This window comes from Psammomys obesus, unplaced genomic scaffold (assembly GCF_907164565.1).
Source record: "Psammomys obesus unplaced genomic scaffold, mPsaObe1.curated_primary_1811, whole genome shotgun sequence".
In the NCBI taxonomy this organism is placed as follows: Eukaryota; Metazoa; Chordata; class Mammalia; order Rodentia; family Muridae; genus Psammomys; species Psammomys obesus.
The window spans coordinates 22755882-22773990 of NW_026596095.1; the positions used below are offsets into that span (position 1 = coordinate 22755882).

At 40.8% G+C, this 18109-nt stretch overlaps 1 protein-coding gene across 1 annotated transcript in view; it reads right to left on the minus strand.

Annotated features, from left to right (window-relative positions):
- Nucleotides 1–18109, minus strand: part of Nfkb1 (nuclear factor kappa B subunit 1) — a 109285-nt gene that overhangs the window by 67274 nt on the left and 23902 nt on the right. The window contains exons 4-6 of the mRNA XM_055628196.1: nt 13979–14057; nt 10646–10683; nt 7063–7161 (exon numbers count right to left, since the gene is read on the minus strand). Coding sequence (XP_055484171.1) covers nt 7063–7161; nt 10646–10683; nt 13979–14057 — 216 coding nt within the window. The remainder of the gene's footprint in view (nt 1–7062; nt 7162–10645; nt 10684–13978; nt 14058–18109) is intronic.

Sequence of the window (18109 nt, forward strand, 5' to 3'; positions counted from 1 at the left end):
AGAAACCTCTTTATCCACTCTTCTACCTGGTAATTACTTTTTCAATGTCTAGACCATTTCAGTGATATGTGATTTGAAAGTATCTATTTGGCTTTAAGTCCTTCTGGCCTGTTTTCAACTCCTAAGTCTTTGCTAATAGAAGCAAACTTATTTTGTACTTGCCTATAAGCAATGATAACTCAGTTATCTAAAGATTCTGGGGACTTATTTCTGCTTTTCACCCATCTGCAGGCAATCATACTGGCTTGTTTTGTATGTGCTTTATTTGTGATTAGGAATTCATACCTGAACAGACTGTATTTTGTTTCTTAGGGGAGAATATTCCTTGACTTAGGCTCACTCTATTCATTTCTGGACTTGGGGTTCTCTAGGTTATGCAGGACGTATAAACTTGAATTCTGTGTCTGTATGAGCCAGGCCTGTTTCTCTGGAGAGACCACTTGATTCTTCTGGGTCTAGGCTGGAACCTTCCCCTTCACTGTCACTCTGAAGTTTATCCACTAGCAGAAACTGCGGCCCCATGAGATGCCTGACTTCAACAGAGGGCTCATTTTCAATACCCCAGACAGGAAAGGCCCAGACCATAAGCTTTCATTTCTGTGGGACATTCAGAAACCAAGCCACTGAATACTCAAGTCAGCAATTAGTTCTAGGGTAAGAATGACCCTAGAATCCATGAATATCCTTCCACACTTTCTAAATTCCTCCATTGTTTTATTGGCATCTGAGTATTCTGTCTGTCTGTCTGTCTCCCTCTCTCTCTGTATGTCTGTGTGTGCTTTAAAATAGCATACAAAAGCATAAGTTTCATTATGAAATACTCATATATAATTCTTTGCTGATCTGTCTCCCCTATGTCTACCTCCCTTAAGTAACCTACATTTTCATACCTTTTTAGAATTTTAACTACACATTATAGAAAAAGGGTTGTTGTGTCTTTGGTACAGAGGCTGTATTTCTGTGTGGACATTTCTCAGTGTTTTATACCAGAAGGATCACCAGTTCCACTGACAAGGCTTTGGAAATTGACCCAAGCCAACCTTTAAATATGTTTAGAGGAAATTTCCCTCCCAGCAAAGCTTGGGGGCCATGCTGGATCATCTCCAATGGGGCTGGAAATCGGTTTATATCGCTTTGTGTGTTTATGTCTCTTGCCTGCAGCTAAAACACACTAGAAACTGAAGCTGCTAAGCAAGCCTGACTCACAGTGTTTTCCTTTCAGTCCAAAGTCCAGCTACTCAAGCGGAGTCTGGACTCAAACCAATTTAATCAGTGGCTAAATGTGTATACACTTGCTCCCGCCTAATTCTGCTCAGAGGCTTATATCTGAATTATTGGAAAGGAATAACTTAGAATCCTATTTGTCTTTTTAAAAATTACATATTTTTATTTATTTAGTGCTGACTTAGGGGTAGTGCACGCTACACATATGGAGATCTGAGGACAACTTTCAGAATCTATTCTTCCCTTTACTACCGTGTGGATCTGCGAACTCAGGTTGTTAGCGTCAGGGGCAAATGTCTTTACCTGCTAAGCCATCTCACAGGTCCTGCAATCCTACTTGTCTTAATACCAGATTCTAAGTAGTTTTTTTTTTCAGGTCACGTAGATTCTCACATATCATTTAAAAAGTACAACAATATAATATTCTTCTCCTTGGTGATATGACTGCTTCTTTTCAATCATGCTAGCATACAGCAGCATTATAAGATAACAGACATTCTCAGGAACACAGAAACCAGGCCCACTAGATGACATGCTGTGCTTCACATGTGTGAAGCGGGCCCTGGAGATCAGTGTGGCTGGACATGTTTGAATAATTCTTATGTACACCTATGGTTCAGAACTACAGGTCTGAAGGATGCTGTGAGGAAAGACAAATGTTAGGATCATAATTAATAGTGTTCTATGTGTTTAAGAGTGTGACCTGTAGCCATCTATGTGCTAAATTCCAATTATGTTATTTGAGTGATTTTTGAGCGCTTAACAACGAGTGAATCATTAAAAATTTCCATTGTTTTACAATGAGTCATTTACTTGTATAATGTACACAGAAGTATTATCTTTAGTAACTATTACTGAGAAGTAACTAGTAACAAAACTAGAAGTAACTAGTATTCAAACCTGAGAAAATGACAGTTTTTATCAAATCTGCACAAAAGGCTGGTTGGGTTGACAGTGGGCATGGTTTGGGAGAAATACTTAATAGGGGTCTGCTTATTTAAAAAGCGTGGGGTCTCACATCACACTGCTTGGGCCCCACCCCCGAATGGCAGTGAGACTTGGGCAGAGCATCCCAGCCTTTTCTGCACTTCCAGCTCCTCATGGACAAAATGAGGGTCAAAGCTGCTCCTGTACAGGGCTGTGTCGACTGAAGGAGAAGTGCAACTGAGCATGGCCAGCTACGCCCGCATGTATCCTCCACCTCCATCGGACCTCAAGAAAGTGAAAGCTGTTTGGAAGACTTTGACCTGGAGTACCACTTAGAAGGTGAGGGGGAAATAGGGGAGCTGCAGGAGAGGCAGCAGCAGCAACCCTCCAAAGACTGAGAAGTCCCTGACTATGCAGAAGGTGGCTGGAGACATTTGAGGACCATAAGCCTCTGGTTATTCACTTTGCCTCATCAAAAACAATTTCCACATGTGGCTTTATGAAACCAGGATTCCCCAACTGAATGGTGAATGCATTAATCTTCTTCAGATAGAGAACACTCCAATCAGGGATGACTTCAGACTGAACATTGACCTTAGGAATAAGCATCCTAAAAACAATCATGTATGCAGAAAAACCTGGGAGGGAAAGAGGAAACACCAGTAGAGGCAGGATGCTATGTCAGGCCTGGAAATTCAGATGACCTGCAAATCTAAGGAGCCTGATTCTCCCATTCTCACTGCTTAGATTTGTATCAAAAGTTTCTTTCAAGGAGAAGCTTTCTCCAACTTCTAATGGTAATACTGATTTAAAGGAGGTATTTAAAAAATCCTCTAAGTCAGTATTTTATTCGAGAAGACAATTGCAAAACTTCTAGTCTATTTAAAAGAAAAAATAATGTAGAAGTATAGATTATGGTCACACAGAGGACATTACCTGCTTACAGTGTAGGACCTGCCACGGTGCTGAGTGGTATTAACGAAATAATTATATGTTCTCTTTTGGTTTTAACCACGAATCGCTTTGTATTTAATCAGTACCAAAGAGAGGTTGGAGTGGCAGTGGGGGAAGAGGGGAGAGAGGAGGGGGCAGAAAGACAGGGAGAGAGAAAGAGACAGACAAAGGGAGATGTGACTAACTGACATTTCTCATTTTCTGGCTGTCAGCACTAAGTCTCACATCTTTTCCACTGACTGGGAAATTGAAGTGCAACTACCCTGAATCGCATGTTGAGAAACATGAAGTGCTTCAGTTTCCCTAAAGTGTAAAGTTTAGAAATGGAAAAACAAAGAAGGAAAATATTCATGACAACTGCATGCCTGGAATTTCTCAATACTAGAGACAGAGGTAGAATGGTGAGTTCAAGTGTCCAGCTTAATCTACACAATGAGACACAGTCCAAAAAAAAAAAAATGTAGAGGTCAGTTTAATCAGCTGCTGTCAAAAAGCCAATACCCTTCAGCAGTATTCAGATACATGTTCGAGTCTTTAGAAATGTGTTTTAAAAGTATATAAAAAAACACATGAATATACATAAACTCAGAAGTCTCAAACCTTTCTGTAACATGAAAGGATCCATGGGCCTTGAGTTACAAAGTCCTTGTTTTAATGAGCATGTGTATTTGTATGTGTGTGTGTTTGCATATGTGTATGTTACAACACAGAGTACAGTATTTACAACACAGCTATTTTCTTTTATATGAGCACAATAGTCAACTTAGGAGTGTCAAAGGACATTCTAAGAAATGCTGTGGACTGAGTTCTGAATATATGCCCAATCGGTTAAGGTGATCTTTCCCCTTGGCATGTTAGGTAACTGTATCAGGGTAAACTATTCAAAACTAGTGTTCCAACTAGATCTTTAGGATGGCAAGCCTCTGGATTCAGACAAGTCTGTGCAAAGGAAAGAGAGCTTATGCAGAGATATGTGATATCCTCAAGCCCACAGTAGATCAGCCGGGATGTACTAACCTTGACAGAAACTTAGCATTGAGGATTTTTAAGTGAAAGGCACTTAAGAGTGCAGACTTTACAGTAGGTGGGAAGAAGGGGCCAAAGGCTGTTGCTCACCTACAAATTCCAGTACACCCTTTCACTGAACCTAAAACCCCAGAAGGGCAGTGAAACAGCTGCCAGTGAAGCTGATCAGAACAGTTATACTAGCCTTGCTGTGCTCCACGCTCCTGACGTCGGACAATTACAAATGAACCGTACTTTAGAAATGAAAGCCACGGATGTTCATGTGCAATCTTCACAAGGTGCCCAGTGCAGAGAACCTGAGGACGGGCTGCACAAGCATTCCTAAAGCCACGTGTAGCTTCTCCTCTTGGCCCTGTTCCATTTGCCTGAGGAAGGCACTTTGATTTAAATTTTTTCTGCACCACTTTCGGGAAAAGGAGGGCAGTGAGCCTTCCCTGGCACTCCTTGCTGAGTCAAGAACAGGCAGCGACAGGCTTGGCCCAGAGAAGGCTCTGCTGTCATTCCTGCCCTGCTGCTTCCTAGGAGCCGCCGAGGAAATCAGAACCCAGAGAACACGGAAGTGAGAGCTTGCAGGACAATGGATTACTCATTATGTATTTTTTTTAAAGCAGAAAACTTCCTTAAATTCTGCACTCTTATTTTCCCCAGCTTTCCCATATGTATGTATGTATGTATGTATGTATGTATGTATGTATGTATGTATGTATGTATGTATGTTTTTGCTTTAAGGGTCGGTGTAAATTCCGTACTCTCACTGAAGACAATAAAAAGGAATAGACAGGATCAAATCACTCAGTGTTTAATCTTCAGGCAGCCCAGTTTTAACCCTTATTTGGTTTGAAAAGGAGGCATCATATAAATAAAAACTTTCGGTTAAAGCTAGTAAAAAGTAATTTTCTTGTAAGTGATTTTAGTTACAAATGCATACTTATGCAGTAAGACATAAAAACACCTCAGAGAAAGAGTGTTCAGAAGAGTGGCTTTTCTAGGCAAGGAAAGAGGACAGAACAGTAGCTAAGGGCTTCCACCGTGACTATGTTGTAGGTCAGAGAAAGACAGACATAGAGAAAGACATAGACAAATAGCAAATTCATAAAATATTACTATCTCTTCCCTTGGAAGAGAGCCAGTTAATTCTAAGCCTCAGCTCCTCCATGCTAATGAATGTTACAAGAGGTGATAGAGAACACGAGGCAAATCAGCGATGTGGAAGAAACCACCTGTTTTTCTGGTGTTCTGCTCTGCATTCCTCACTTGGGTTCTAAAGGACTAAAAACCACTGACTGTCCTGAAGGAGATTTTTAGGTGTGCAGTCAACCTCAGTGGACAGACATAGAAAGCTGATAAAGCATCACCGCCACCCCCACTCCCTGATGTGTGCATGTTTCCAGAGGAATCTGAAAAGTGTGCTGGACTGGCGGAAGACCTGCCCTCAATGTGGACAGAACTGTCTAGTCAGCTAGAACAACAACCACACAACAACAACAAAAAACAAACCACAGAGAGAAGCCTCTCCTCCTCTCCCTCCTCCTTCCTCTGTCCCAGTAAAATGAGGGACAATCTTCATTTCAAGCCCCAGGGCATCAGAATTCCAGGCCTTCAGACGCCAGGGCTTACACTGCACCGCCATATCGCCATCTTGGGCCATTGGTCCAGACTGAGTTCCCAGCAGTTACCTGGTGCTCAGGCTTCTGTGCCAAGAATGCTAGTAGCATCCCTGGTACATCCCATAGGGCGATGTTTTGTCTTTCATAATCATAACAGCTGATTCAAATTCTTCTGATCTCCCTCCCTACTGCTTAATCAATCATCTATCCACCCGTCTTCATCCCACTGGTTCTATTTCTCTGGAAAAGAAACAAAACAAAACAAAACCTGTCTAATATAACTGGCTTCTTCAAGCTAAAGCCATTGCACTTCTATGTCCAATTACCTTTACTAAGAAAATACCTTTCATTCCACAACCAGAGTCTTTGAGTTTACAACAAGCCAGCAGAAAGACAGAGGCCAAGGAACGGCTAACTTTTATTGTTATCTAAGCTTGAATTACTGAATAAATAAAATCTTACAAATGACTAAATTGCAAGTTTTTATTGTGTCCCTACAAAATCATTATCAGTCTCTGAAACTTGGTCCTGGATTAAGAAAATAAAAACTCTGACCTAGAGAAAAATTTTCTCACTCAAATCAACACTGTAAGAAGCTAAAGATGGTCAAAGTGCACCTAAGTTCACCCAGTTCTACAAGCTACACAATCCACCCAAGTGGCTGCACAGGGTCCCTGTCGGGCTATCTATGGAGTACTTAAGCATATTTCCTCTAAAACACTGTATGAAGCACATGCTAGTAGTATTCCTGTATTTATATGTTTGGACAGTTAAATAAGCCTTTTCAGATTATCACTTTGGGTTTAATTTTATGATTTTAAATAATATTCTTTATAGTCTATATATTCTGTCAACTGTTTTGTCATGAAATCTCCATAAACCCAGTACTTGGAATTTGTCTCAAAGACACTTTTTGTTTGCTTGGTTTTCTTAGACCAGGATGACCTCAAACTTGCTATCTAGCCAAAGCCAGCTTTGAATGCCTGATACTCCAAGGACTACGCTATGCACCGTGACACATGGCTGAGAGTTTTACTAAAACACCAGAGAATAAACAATTTTAAAACTGTAAGATTGAAGGATAGCTTGACTATCTCTGGAGAGGTATTATGTTTTTCTTAGCTGATGTTCGAACTGTTCCACTTAAATAGAGATGTTAATGGTGTTTGAAGATTTGTCATTTCCATGAGATGAATTTTTATTTAAATTTTACTGACCATGTAAACACTTCTGCTTACAGGCAAAGGAACATCCCATTCATAGTCACCTGAAGTGTTCCCTGGCTTTGCTCTTAGGCAGTCAGAGTAGCGGACTTCAAACTTACTTTGACTTGAGGGTAGGATTTCTTGTTCTTCTCACTTGAGGCTCCTGGAAGCCCGCCGTGTGATGGGCCTTCACACACATAGCGGAATCGAAATCCCCTCTGCAGAGGTGAACACAGGCGGTAATCACCAAATGCAACAATGACAAACTTACAGGTTTCTAAACATATAAAACTGTGGAAGACCATTATGCACATGAGAAATACTTTCTGAAAGTCATTATGCAAATGATGCTAGCTGGTATGTGTGCCCTGAACTGTGGTGGAGAGGCCAGGCACCCACCTCCAGAACCTCACCAGCTCCTCATATGCCGAGTGGGAATGATGAAGAGTTTAAGCCTCTGGACATAATTCGTGCTACAGTTCTCTCAACTGTTGCCTCTCATTTCCAATTGGTGCCGCCAATCTCTCCATTTCAACATCAGTAAGAGTTATGCTAATTTTTTAAAGGAGTTCCTTTACTTGTTCCATCCCAGCTGGCCTGGGGCACACCATAGATGTGCCTCTTAAAATAAAGTGCATGAGTGTTACACTGTGCCCGTGTGCTACATCTCTGTGAATGTGCCAGTCTTCTCAGCACTTCAAAGAATTAGATCATTGATTTTGTAGATATTAATGGAATCCAGTCTGGATAATCCTCAACCTACCAACTCCAAAACCAGACAATGGCATGTGTAACTGCTGGCTCCCCCACTTGGCTAACTCTAAGAATGGAGATCTAGTTAACTGAAAAAAATTCAAACACACTTCATTTTAAAACTCTATCAGGTGGCACACATTACACTGTTTTTGTCTTTTTTTTTTTTTTTTTTTTGAGACAAGGTTTCTCTTGTGTAGCCTTAGCTGTCCTAGACTCGCTTTTGTAGACCAGGCAGGCCTCAAAGTTATAGAGATCTGCCTGCCTCTGCCTCCCTGAGTGTTGGGATCACAGGTGTGCACCACCATACCTGGCCTGGTAGCACACATCTTTAATCCCAGTGCTTAGGAGACAGAGGCATGTGATGAAGCTCTGTGAGTCTGAGGCCAGCCAAAGCTGTACAGTGAGATTCTGCCTTAAAACAAGACAAGTCACAACACAACATGACACGATTAGACAGTTGACACTGAGAAATATGCAATGGAACTGGATAGTCTAAAGATAAGTAATCTATGCTTTCATTCATTTCTATTAGACCTAGGAAAAATATGTGTATAAAAGCCCCCCCCCAAATTTCTAACTCAAAAAAATAGCACAGCAGTTCCTTATCTTTAATCACAAAATTCCTTGTGGCATTGGGAAAATATGTATATTTTCATGTACATATACTTTCATACCTTATAGAAAGTGGTGTCTGACATGTAACCAACATGATTTCATTGTAGAGCATGGGACCCTATGTATTATTTTTGGTTGATTAAAGTATTAAAAGACCTATACAAAGCAGCATTTATTCTGAAGATGGAGATTTCTATTGTTAGGCTGGTGAGGTGCTTTTGAGCTGATGTGGAAGCTTACATCTTAACAGTTGGAAGGTGGAGGCAGAAGAATTGCCACCAGTTTAAAGTCAGCAATGACTACAGAAATTTTTGTCTCAAAAATAAATTAATTTTTAAAATTAAATAAAAGGTAAAAAAAAATAAGATGTCCTAAAGTACATATTCTGGACACATTTCTAATCCTAATATTTTGAAATTAAATGTTTGCTATCTACCCCTACTCATTTCAGGAACTCCACTGACTTAAAATGAGGCATTAACCTTAGAGAAACTATATCCATCTATTCAAAAAATCTGACTTGTATATACCTTCTTATGTTCATTGAAGCCAGATATCAAAATAAAAATCAGACTTACAAACAACGTTTTATATACATAAGACTTTATATTTTCACACATGATGAATTAGATTTTGAATTCTGGAACTATACTAGATGTTCAAATAAATCATAAATACCTATGACTCTGGGGTTCATGATAACAAACTGCACATTAAAAGGCTTTCCTAGAGCTATGCTTAGAAAAGTAAGGTTCTGGGGGGCTGGCGACGTTGCTCAGTGGGTAAGGTGCATGCCACAAGGCCTGGTGTGAGTTTGATTCCCCAGGACCCACATAGTGAAAGGCCCCAAGTTCCAAAAGTTGTCACCTCATCTCCACAGACAAGTTTGTACTCATAAACACATACACACACAAACACACACACACTTAAAAAAAATAAATGAATGTGATTTTTAAATGTATATTTTCATATACATATACTTTCATACCTTATGGAAAGTGATGTCTAACATGTAACCTGAAATTATTATCTGAAAATGCTTTTATGTGTAGTACAATTTAGACTCATCTGTTTTATGAATTAAACGAATCTTACAAGTGAGGACATTATCCAGGATTCCAGATAACTGGGTAGAAGCTCAGGGAACATAACTACCCAGAAGAGCCTGAGAGAACTGCTAACTTTGATGAACATAGATAGCGTAAGGGCAGGTGTTATCTTCAGGGAATGGGGGATGTCAGGAGGCCACCTGCAAGCACAGGAACCATGTTCTAACGTTCCATGCAGCATTTCTCTCTTTGAGTACACACTTCCATCTGAGTTCAGTTTTATAAGACTAGTGTGGCCATCACTAAGGTGCTTCTGTTACTTAACAGTGAGCACATCAGCATTCTGCAGTGCAGTACGAGGTGCTCTCAACACTTTACTTCTTAGCATTTGTTAAATGCCACACAACACAAATACGTTACATTCACTCTCCTCACACCCTAGAAAAGGCACCAGGCACCACAGCTCAGTAGGCCAGGCATACAGTCCCTCAGCGTCACAGTGGATGGAAAGAGCATGTCTACTCAGAGACCTAGTGACCTGGTCCTCATTCTGTGGGAGACTGTACTATAACTTCCATCCCATAATAACTGAAATGTTCTATCAGCAGATATATAGATCCTCTTCTTTCTTACAGTACTAGAGCTACAGAGCTTCTACTGAATATATATGTAGAGTTTTCAGGCCATTTCAACCTAGGGCTATTTTGTACAATATTTAGTAGAAAGAGTAGGAGCCAGACAAAAACCAAACAAAGCAAAACAACAACAACAACAACAAATGATCCTCTCCTTGCTCCAAAGAGGCTAGGACTGAAGCCAAGGGGGAGGGGTATCCCATAGTCAGTTCTAATTATCTCTAATTATCTCCTTTTAGTGCCTTAGGATACACATTCCACACAGAGAAAAGGCTGGCGCTCACAAAGGCAGGAGAAGCAGCCTGTGGGCATGGACATGAGCAATAGAGAATGAAAAGATGGGAAGCTATGCATGAGTATCTCCTTATGCACAGAAATCACCCGTGCTTTCCCTCGAAGAAGAGATAAGCTAAGCTGGAAGACACACAGAAGACCAAGGATTTATAATTAACCGACGTTTCAAGGCCGTGTGAAGAATGCTTGAGACAAATGCAAAGTCGACACAGGAAGTTATTGCATAACCTGGCAGGCCGTTGATCATCCAGATAAAACTCTATGATCAAATGTGAGTACTCAGTGCCTGAGCTTTAAGATCAGATGTGCAGTTCTAACATTACCAAACCCTTCATTTACCCCTTCATTCTTACCTGTTTTGGTTGCTCTAATATTTGAAGGTATGGGCCATCTGTTAAAAACAAACACAGCACAGAAAACAAAAGAAACTGTGAGACTTCTAGAATCTGGTTATGAAATAAAAAAAAAAAGTCAAAAGCTGAAATTATATTTTAAATAGAGGTTTCAGAACAACTTTATAGGTGAAATTCTACAGATGTGATGTGTTCTCATTTGAAATATTAAATGTAGTCTTATTTTAAAAATATTTATTTATTTTATCTTTTGTATATGAGTACTTTGTTTGGTGCCCAAGGAAGCCAGAAGGGAGTGTCTGAGGCCCTGGAGCTGGAAGGCAGGTGGTCGTTAACTGCCCTGTGTGCTGGGAACATAGCTTGGGGCCTCAGGAAGAGTGGTAAGCGCTGGAAACTGCTGACCAATTGCTCCAGTCCCTAAGGTCAGCTTATTTTAATAAATGGCTTTTTTTCTTAGTGGCTTTTTTTTTTTTTAATGGTGACGATACTTTGCTGGACCAAACACAAGTTCTGACAGCTGGCAAAGTTTGCAGTGTCAGCAGCCTGCAGTCTCTCAACAGGCTTTTTACAACACTAATACAGTTCAATGCAGTGAGCTGAGTGATAGGGCGTGTCAGGCGGCCTTCATCTGGACAACGAGCTTCCTTCCCCAAAGAGAACTGTGCAGTGTGAAATGAAGAACTGAAGACAGAAACCTACAGGAGGGAGTCAAGGTGAGTCTGGGCACTACTGCTGACTTTCCATGCTTTCCCTCACCTTAACCAGAGGTAGGGCCTCCATTGCCTCGCTGACTTGTTCCCCACCCTCTGTGAGAACTGGAGAACTTTTTTCTTCCTTATCCATGCCTTGTTTTGTTTTGTTTGAGACAGGGTCTCACCATGTAGCCTTGGCTAGCCTGAAGCTCACTGTATATGGCCTCATACTTTTGCCAAGTGCTGGCATTAAAAGCACGCACCACTACCCTGGCATCTTATTAATAGCTTTTGATGACGACATAAAATTCTTGACATTGTGCTCTCATATGTACTCTGTTCTAAAACAGCCCAGGCATATGATAATGTACCACAAATAATGTAACTGTCTCATGAGGTTCATTCCTTGATATTTTAAACTTTTAGAAAAATAAGTGTAATTTTAAATTTCAAAAGGAAAATGGCTAGAATTTAACTTTTTCTGAGGAAATAACACTGATCAGAAGAAAAGATTTCATGCTATGAATGTCAAACAGCTTGTAGTTCAGTATTACAAATACACATTCCCTCTGGGCAGCCTAAAGAGCCTACCAAGAAGCCAGGCCAGGAAGAAAGCAGCATCTGGACAAGATGTTGCTGAAATATGGAAGTTCAGGGAGCACCCTGACGTGAGGTGCCACGTCCCTTCCCTCTTACCAGCCCTTCCGAAAATACTCATGGGATTGTTTTCAGGACTTTGCCACACATGTGAAATCCATGAGGAGTGGGCAACTTTTATGCTTAAAAGAGCACATTCACGGGTAAGTCAAGAACACTCGATTTGATACGCATATGTTTATTTCAAGACTAAGTTTCTGTTGGCCATATTTCTGGGCCAGGAAAATGATCTTCCATTGTCAGAGAAAATTAAATCACAGAAAAACGAAGAGACCTAACAGCTGTCCCTTGTTACAGAGTTTCCAACACATAGTTAGAAATCCTAATAGTTTGGCATTTTAAGAATTTAAGAAGATTAAAAACACACACACAAATGAAAATTACAAACAACTATTGGCTTAGATAAACTTCCTATTCCTTTAAAATTTGAACAAAATGTCCTGTCAATCTGGGACTATAAAAACTGGACAACACATGAAGCAGAGGGGGAGATGCCAGTAAAAAGGAAGGGTGGCACAATCGGAAAAGACAGCAATTTTAGGTACAAATTTAAAGAATTTTCAAACACTGAGAAAAATGGTTTCCACCACACATGGTATGAACACAGACTATTTTCTGTGATGATTCTTTCGGTAATCTTGTTTCTAAGCCCATAAGCCTAAGGAAAAGGAAAACATACTTGAAAATTTACCTGCCTTGGGATAGTTTAGTATTCGGGAGGCAGCTTATAGAAATGTGTGCCTTTCCTGTGCGCAGAACCAAGTCCTTAACATTTTCAGTAATGCAGTAATGTGGTGAAAACACTTTGGATGTCGGAGTTTAGAAGTTCACAGGAAACCCAGATGCCTCCGTTGCACTTATGTGCTCACAGGAAGCTGACCTAGAGGGCACACTGGACAGCTCAAGATCGCAGATAAACGACAGGGGCTTGGGGCAAAGACAGACAGGCCTCTGATAGTGTCAATGCTGGTAAGGATGAGGAAGGGGTGGCACAGTAATTCGCCTTCCTCCCACGAGTGTCTGAAGAGGCAGAAGCAGAAAACTTTCTGATTTAAACAATGAAAGGCAAGGACTGGAGCAACCATGGTCATTTAATGATTAAGGTTAAAATTTACATAAAGTGTCCACATGAGACACAGAAATCCAGAATATACAGAGCTGTTGTCCACCTCAGTGACAGTCAAGTACTTTTATATATAATCTCCGTTGACTAACACATTAACTCCAAAAGGTATTGTGAAGGGAGAAAGAAAGCAGTAAAAAGACCCATCACACCAAGGTAACACACAAGACAACCAACCGAGTCTAAATGAAGTGCCTGTGCTACTGCATACATGACTTTAAATAATTTGTGGATTCACTGATTAACAGAGTCACGTTAGGAGGGTCAGTACTGTAAGCTTTATCCAATCAGAATATGAAGGTGATGTTTACACCGTTATCCAGTGCCTAGCATCCTGCCTGACACAGCATTGGTCCCAGATCAGAACAAAGCTGCTGAGCCTGGCTCAAGTGAGCTGCAGTAAAGCAAAGAGGAGCATGAAAGGGTAATACAATGTGGAGAAAAGGAAAGTCCTTACCCTGGGCAGAGGCAACCTGTTGGAGTGTGCTTACAGACAACAGAAACCACACTTGCTAGAACAATGGGTGAGTGAGCTGAAACGCCTTAGTGAGACACATTTCCAGAAAGCATACTGAAAGGTTGGGTTTAAAACACAAATCACCACTTCCTTCCTATGAACACCGTTGAGTTTTAAGAGACTATTGTGGCTGGAGAGATGGCTCAGTGTTTAAGGGTGCTTGCGGCTCTTCCAGAGCCTGGGTTTGGTCCCAGGCACTCAGAGTAACAAGCTTCCTTGTGGCATTTCACGGATACTTAGTTTGGGCTGAACCACATCTCCCTGGCTTCAGACCAAAATGCTATTTTTAAGGGAAAGCAAAACAACAGAAAAAAAGGAGTTTTTTTTTTTTTTTTTTTTTTTACCTGTTGACAGTGGCATTTCTGGTGCATATAATTCTGTATTAAATATTGGATGAGACAAAGCAGTATTCAAATGGAACATCTGTAAAAAAGAAAGTACAAATATTTTAATTCCTCTTCTAACTTTTTATTACTAAATGAAGACAGAAAATAATTAATAAAAGAATGAAAACTAGATACGAGAACCTAAAAATAGGATTCCTGAAGTCACTATTTTACAGTGAGTCCCAGTTGGGCTCCTGTGTGTGGAATTTGTGCTACAAAAGACTTTGAGGAAAATAACAGCTGTGGACCTCCCAAAGGCCAGGGCCCAGTAGATCCCACTGTCTATCTTCAGAGTCAAGTGAACTTCAGGCATGGTGGACACCTCAGAAGTATCTGCTGAATGAGCGATTTGAATCTTGCACCCTCTTAGGAATGTAAGTATAATTTTAGATGGTGTGGAAATGCTCAGATGACAAAGGGCTTGCTGCAGAAGCATGAGGACCTGAGGCCAAAGCCCCAGCATCCATGTGAAAAGCTTGGTTGGAAGCATTTGTCTGCAATAACAGCTCTGGGAAGATGGAGACAAGAGGATCAGGTTTGCTGGCTGGGACGTCCAGCTGAATCCATGAGCTCTAGGTTAAGTGAGAGACCTTCTGTCAATAAGTAAAATGGGGAGCAGTTGGGAAAGATGCTCAACATTGACCTTCAGTCTCCACACACGTGTGAATGCACATGCACACTCATAGGAACGCATGCACAAGCATACAGACAGACACACACATGCATGTAATATTAGATATCTGTGTTTCTGTTTTGATGGTAAATATATTCCTTCTGAGCTACAGAATTTCAAGGCCCCAAAGAATTACAGACAGTAGGTATACAACCTACAAAATGCCTGGCAACACAACTGAGCAAATGGAATTCAGGGTCCATGTTCCCTTCCTCCCCTATCTTTCAACTACAAAGTAAAATACCTGGAGTTTAGTACAGGGTGTTACACTGAACAAGGGCTCCGAGGGTGTCTCCATGCTACTCCCCAGAACCTATGCTTTAAGTGAAAGGATACACCGCATGTGCCATTGATGGAAGCCTGTCAAATGGCAGAGTGTGCAGGGGTGCTGCTTTGGAGAGTTAGAAACCAGAGTGAGGTCTGACTGGGGAGGAAGGGGTCTGGATGATAGGGGCTCCCCAGGGACTTACAGGCAGCCTCTCGAGGCTCAAGGCTGTGAGGGGTGCAGCCCTGCCGGGACCCTGACTTTGGAATGTTTACTCTACCCTAGGGAAGATATTTGTGCTGTTTCAAGCCATGAGATTGTGGTGACTTGTTACAGGAACAACATGCAACTAACAAAACTGAAAGAACAGACATGTGGTATGTTCTGACAGAATTAATCTTTATCTTGATATGTTTCCGCTAATAATTATTCTAAAAGAAATTTGCGAAGTTCGTTTTTTTAGAAATTCACATTCATATTTATGGGCTTACAATTTGTCTCATTTTCAAGAAGTCATTTGTTGAAATGTTTGCAGAAAACATGGAAACGGAATGTATTTATTTTACTTTCTCTTGCAAGCTGGAAGTATTTTTTTATCCTTATTAGTAAATCACTGGACATGCTTGGCTACCCCAAATCCTAATATGTCTAGTAAATAAAGAGTAATGTTTATTCTACATTTTTTATTCATATGTGTATATGTCTGTAGTGTGTATATGTGTGTGGTGTCTAATTGTGTGTATGTGTGTGTGTGTGAGAGAGAGAGAGAGTGTGTGTGTGTGTGTGTGTGTGTCTAGAGGGGAAGGTAAAATTCAGGCTGTCAGTAAGCAATTCACTCTCTGAAAAAAATCTCTACGTCCCTAAAATGTGATGTTTAAATGAAAGTCACTCCAGTCCGGTTTTGAGGGATGCAAATTTTCAATTGAGGTGCAAAAGGTGTGTTACACTTCATACTTAAAAGCAAAGCTCACTCATACCATTCACTGTTTGCCAACAAAGAAATTCAGAATGGCGAACTATATCCTGTAACGGTTAAGTTTCAGGCCATGCAGGGGGCCCCACCGTGAGCAGAACTCATGACCTGGAAAAGAAATCCTTTGCCGTGGTCCTACAGGTGCCTGCAGGGACTGGGCTGAGGAAAACTCCCAGCAAGACAGAGGCTGTGCTGCATGCAGCCTGTGGTGCTTACGTGGTGAGGGGTGGAGCAAAAAACACTAGTGTGTGTTAAAACCCTGAGGATCTTCCCTGAAGAATGCCAACTTTAGAAAATAGAAAGTTAGAGCTCAAGACAGGAAAGAAAAAAAAACCCAAACAAACAAATAAACAAACACAACCAAAAACCTTCAAGGCCCTCCGCTCCCCTCAAAATTGAAATATCAGAACATGCCCACTGCTGTTTCTGATCAGCTCAAAACTGCCCACATAAGAAACTTTCAAAATGACTGTCCTCAGCAGGTTTTACACTTTTGTGGCAAAGAAGACCATCTCTGGTTGATGAGATTTCCTGTGCATAGACAGGAAGGCATGGTTTAAAACCAAGCAGAAACAGCCCTCATGCTGGTGAGAGTTGTCCTTTGTAGAAGAAGCACATTAAAAGTGAAAGGTAAAACAAGGGTTTTGATAACATGAGTTGCCAGGTCTCTTTTATGCAGCTATAAAAGAAGAATGTTCTTAGACTTATCCAATATCACCATTTTTACAACAAAATCAGAAGAGAGAATGGTCATGTGAAATGTAATGAATGCTCACTCTAACTGGCTTGGTGAGAACAAGATGCCCATTGTAGCTCTCACTCCTGCTCTAGGGCTGCCTGTTTATAGAAACACCAGATCCCCTAAAGAAATTTCATCATCAGTTTTTTTTTTGTTTGTTTGTTTGTTTTTTTGTTTTTTTTTTTTGGCTGATTCTTTGTGTGCATACATTTTGGAAATGAGTCTCAGATGTTTACCACCAGAATTTAAATGTGAAGTGGTATCAAATGTTGTGCCATGGTTACCTTGGTAAGTACTGTTCCTGCACTGGCTGTACTTGTTAAAGCTCAGCTTAGACTGCCTTCAGAAAATGATCTTTAACCTGCTCTTTCCCCAAAGGAACAAACGCACAATGATCCTCTCAGTGCTTCTGTCCCCCAGTGAACTGTGCAAACATCCACAGAATACGGAAGTGTGCTTCTCTGTTCCTCCAACCAGAATGCAGCTTTGAGTCAGTTTGCACATTACCTGTCTGTCCATCTCTAGGATACTAATGTTCTGTACATAATAAGAGTCTCAATAAACAGCTAATGATCAAATGGACACCAGTATTTTAAATAATTTAGAAGATCATTAGAGTCCATTTTCATATTGTCACTGTAATCACGCTAAAAGTCTAGAAACTGCTTTCACGGGTCAGTTCTATGCTCCAAATATTCTCTATGGAGAGAAGAGAAAGAAACAAAAGTATCAATAACCAACATAGATTACCAGACTGTTTAACATTTCTATGGGTTTAGAATTTTTTAAGTGTAAAAGCTAGACGGAAAAAGAAGACACAGATATCCTTCTGTTAACTGTGTCACAGCTACTAACACATCGATGGTGATGACAACCGTGATCTGGTGATTAACAGTGCTCTGCTCTCCAAGCATACTCACTCCCATGGACTACAGTGGGTTTCACTACAGTCCCTCTGAAAAAGTACATTTTGAATTCCTAAGTGCTCCTCGTTCATGTGGCCCTGTTTGGAAACACAGCCTTTGCCTTTATATATAAATTAAGACGAATTCACATTGGATGTTGATGAGCCCTCAGTCCAAACGGTGATGTGTTTATAAGTCAGAGAAGATGTGTGTGCAAAGACAGGGAGGAAAGCCATACAACAGACTCTGTGATTGGTGTAGCTGTAAGCCAAGGGATGCCAAGGATCTCTGAAGATGCACAGAAGCTCCATGAGGCAGGAACCACCGTGCCATCCCCCACTTTTGAGTTTTTGCTTCCAGACATCTGAAAGGAGTCCTACCGTCTCAACTCACCAGGTTTGTAGCAATGTGAACAGTAGCCCTAGAAATGTCATTCACTAGCTATCTTTTTAAGTATACACATGGGTGTTCAATCTTGGATCAGACATGCGTCACCACAAATGGATTGGTGGCAATGTTACAATCTTATGGAAA